The 3,485-nt window shown below is 31.6% G+C and overlaps 1 protein-coding gene across 1 annotated transcript in view; it reads left to right on the forward strand.

Annotated features, from left to right (window-relative positions):
- Window positions 1-216: 216 nt before the first annotated feature.
- Window positions 217-3,485, forward strand: part of LOC102586949 (NADH dehydrogenase [ubiquinone] complex I, assembly factor 7 homolog) — a 12,256-nt gene continuing 8,987 nt past the window's right edge. The window contains exons 1-4 of the mRNA XM_006349867.2: window positions 217-349; window positions 441-517; window positions 1,015-1,126; window positions 1,837-1,919. Coding sequence (XP_006349929.1) covers window positions 304-349; window positions 441-517; window positions 1,015-1,126; window positions 1,837-1,919 — 318 coding nt within the window. The 5' untranslated portion in view covers window positions 217-303. The remainder of the gene's footprint in view (window positions 350-440; window positions 518-1,014; window positions 1,127-1,836; window positions 1,920-3,485) is intronic.

Raw genomic sequence — 3,485 nt, forward strand, 5'->3', positions numbered from 1 at the left:
GCATATTGTATTTGAAAAATCATACACAAGTCAGTAATAATAAATAAGTAAAAATGAATGAAATCGTAGTCTAATTGGTGGAGAGAGTTATATATATATATATATATATATATATATTGTTGTGGGAGATGATAGATATTCGATAAAATTAGTTTAGTGTGCGAAAGCTAGCCTAAACAACTAGATCATAAAACAAAAAAATAATTAAAAAAATGAGGAAAATAAAAATAAATTCTTAAACCCTTTGAAGAACAAAACCCCCTTCAAATCTGAAACTCAAAATCGACAAAATCAAAAGTGGTTATGGCCTCTTCACGAAATCTCTTCTCCCTTTTCCACAGACACAGAGGTTGTTTTTCTCCCTTTTGCTTTGTACACTAATTTTCATTAATATCTGTAAAAAAAAATCTGTTTTTTTAATGATTTTGTGTTGTGTTCAGTGATACCATTTGAGTTCTTGGGTCAGCCTTCTTCAGCTTTGTTCTCTACTCACATTGTTGGGGACACCCCAATTCTTGTAAGTTCTCTAATTCTCTTTTTATAGTATATGTGTAGTTGGTATGCTGGAAAAAGATTCAATTTTTGGATAATGGTTTCACTTTCTTCAAAGATATTTAATGAAAGAAAGTAACTTTGCTCATAATTTGTGAAAAAAAAGTGTTCTTGGTGAAAAACAGATTTGTAGGGAGCCATTTCAAGAAAACTTTTTTATGGCATACCAAACACACCCTTTTAGTCTTTCCTTGATTTATTGGCATATTTTTATGTTCCTTGGTAATGTGAAGGTTAGAGATGTTATTCACTAGGCATTATATGATCCGAGACTTAATTTTGAACTGTTAGTGAAAAAAAATTCTTGGTGAAAGCACTTTTCGCTATTCAAGTTAGCAAATAGTGGAGAATGATTTCGTTTAGGACCCATTTAAAGAGAACTTTTTTATGGCATACTAAACACACCATTTTAGTTTTTCCTTGATTTTTTGGCTTATTTTTATGTTCTTCGGTGATGTGAAGGTTAGAGATTTTATTCACAAGGCATTGTATGATCCAAATGTCGGGTATTTCTCCCAGAAATCAGCATCAGTTGGAGTTCTTGATAGTAGCATTAAGTTCAATCGGTTTGAAGGTAATTGGGGCCTGTTTTACTTTACTGCGATGACGTAATAGGGATTTGTTGAATTGTGTTACTACATAAGTTCTCAGTATCACACCTCAAATACAATCCTGAATTAGTTGGAGAGCAATCAATCAATCAATGACAGTTTTATATGAAGCGGAATCAATCAAAAACTATGCCTCAAGTCTAAATTAGCTGGAGTCTGATATATAATCTGTTGTATCAATTTAGTTCTATTCAGGTGCAATTCAGATAGCATTAGTCAGTTTATAAGAGCTTAGGATTACTGAGTATGCTATTATGAAGCTCACATAAGCAGATTTTTCTTTAATATGAACTGTGATGCTTCAAACTTCCGTTTCAAGATTGAACTGCTGGACTTAAAAATCAAGTATTGTATCAGTGATATTTCGAATTTTAATCAAATATAACGATTCACCTATATTTGTCCAATCTTTGCGGCAAATGGTTCCTAGTGAAAAAAAAAACTTTCAAGAGTATTTGTATGACAGCCCTGAACAACTATTCCTCAAACTGCTCTAACAATTTCCTCAGTTAAACAGTAATTACAGGGAATTTATAAAACTAAGGAAGCAGGAGATGTGGAATGTTATGATGCTTCACATGATTGTGCAATCTAAAAGTAGATGTCATTTTTGTAAATCAGTAAATGTATAATATATATTGTCCTTACAAGATGGAAAATATGAATGTTTTAGGTAGGAAAGCATACATGAAACACTTGGATAAGATTTACAAGCAGAGTGATGTCTCATGGTTTACTCCAGTGGAGCTTTTTAAGGTAATATTATTGTCCTTTATCCTTCTAAATGTGATTGTTAATTATATATGAGAAAATGATGTAGACTATCTCCTAGGATAGTCTTGGGAAAATTCTTTATCTTATTATGAGTAGAGAATAATTACTTATCTTATGGTAGACTAATGCTTCTATAGTCCCATTTGAGAAGTCACTTTTGTATATTATCAACTCCGGGAGAGTCCTCTCTCTCTTTTTCTTGCTTCATATTGTATTGGAGCCTAGCTTGGTAAGGACTTAAGTAGTTTTCTGCCAGAGTTTTCTCTCTTTTTTTTTCTTGCTTCATATTGTATTCAGCCTAGCTTTGTAGGGACTTGATGTAACGACCCGATTTGTCGTTTTGAGTACTAGAGATTTTTATTGCGTAAAAGACTCTTTCGATAGATTTGAAATGAGTATTTTTGACTATTCGTAATTATAATTATGAAATTAGTGGGGTAGTTTTAATAAATTATTTAGTTGGTGGTTAAATAAAATAACATAAAATTAATAGTGGGTCACTTTTACTATTTTTATAATTGATCTTGTATAACAATTAGGGTTATAAGCAATCAGTAGAAGAAAAAAAAAAATGGAAGAGACGCAGTCGGAGAACAAGATTGAAACGACGGCTAAAGGTATTTCATGAAATTTTCCTTGCTTTGCAAAAATATGAATATAGATGATAATGTAGGAAAGTTATAATAACATGTTAGTGTAGGAATTATTATATTATAGTGTTGAAATTGAATTGGAGTTAGGGTTGGTGTCAGCGAGGTAATCAGCTTAATGATGGGTCGACCAATTAATTTATTATTATAAGGTTAATTGTTAAAAAGAAAGAGGCGAACACGTGAATATTTATTAACAGATGATAAACTAACGTGATGAGGGTTCATATTGTTGTAGCTGGGCCGCTGGAATTGAAGTGAAACTATTGAATTTCCTTTGGTTAGAATGCTAGTCTTAAGATTTGGGGGAGACAAATAGTGGTGGGTAATAATTGCCATGATGATTGGCAATGATGAGATAATGATAACCTAAAGATTTGATTATTATAGAATATGCCAAATTCAATTCAGGATATAAATCATGTATCCTAGTTACTGATATTAACGCAGTGACCTTTGATGTTCGCGATTCTGTTTATATGTTATCACATTATAATCTAGGTTGTAACTTATTGAGATAGATAATTAAATATAGAGTGTATTATATTAATTGAATATCATTAACGTTATGTTATTGGGAGAAATTAAGGTTTATCCTTAGGCTTGAACATTAGGAAAAATTGATTATAGAATTGGGTGAATTTTTGGGTTTAGGCTAGACATATAGTAACATGGGTGTCTATAGACTCGTTAACTTACAAATTATGCATATATAATTGATAGATTGGAAAAGTTCGGAGGCATTGAGGAAAGGAAAAGCATTGGAGAAGTAGCTTGTTTGACTTTGATTCTTCGGTGGAGGTAGGTTATGGTTTATTCTATTTGATAGATAAACTCTTAGTAGCAATTGATATGCATTGAATGATACTGTGAAGTTCTCTATGTACTTGATTGTGTG

Source organism: Solanum tuberosum, unplaced genomic scaffold (assembly GCF_000226075.1).
Source record: "Solanum tuberosum cultivar DM 1-3 516 R44 unplaced genomic scaffold, SolTub_3.0 scf00114, whole genome shotgun sequence".
Taxonomy (NCBI): domain Eukaryota; kingdom Viridiplantae; phylum Streptophyta; class Magnoliopsida; order Solanales; family Solanaceae; genus Solanum; species Solanum tuberosum.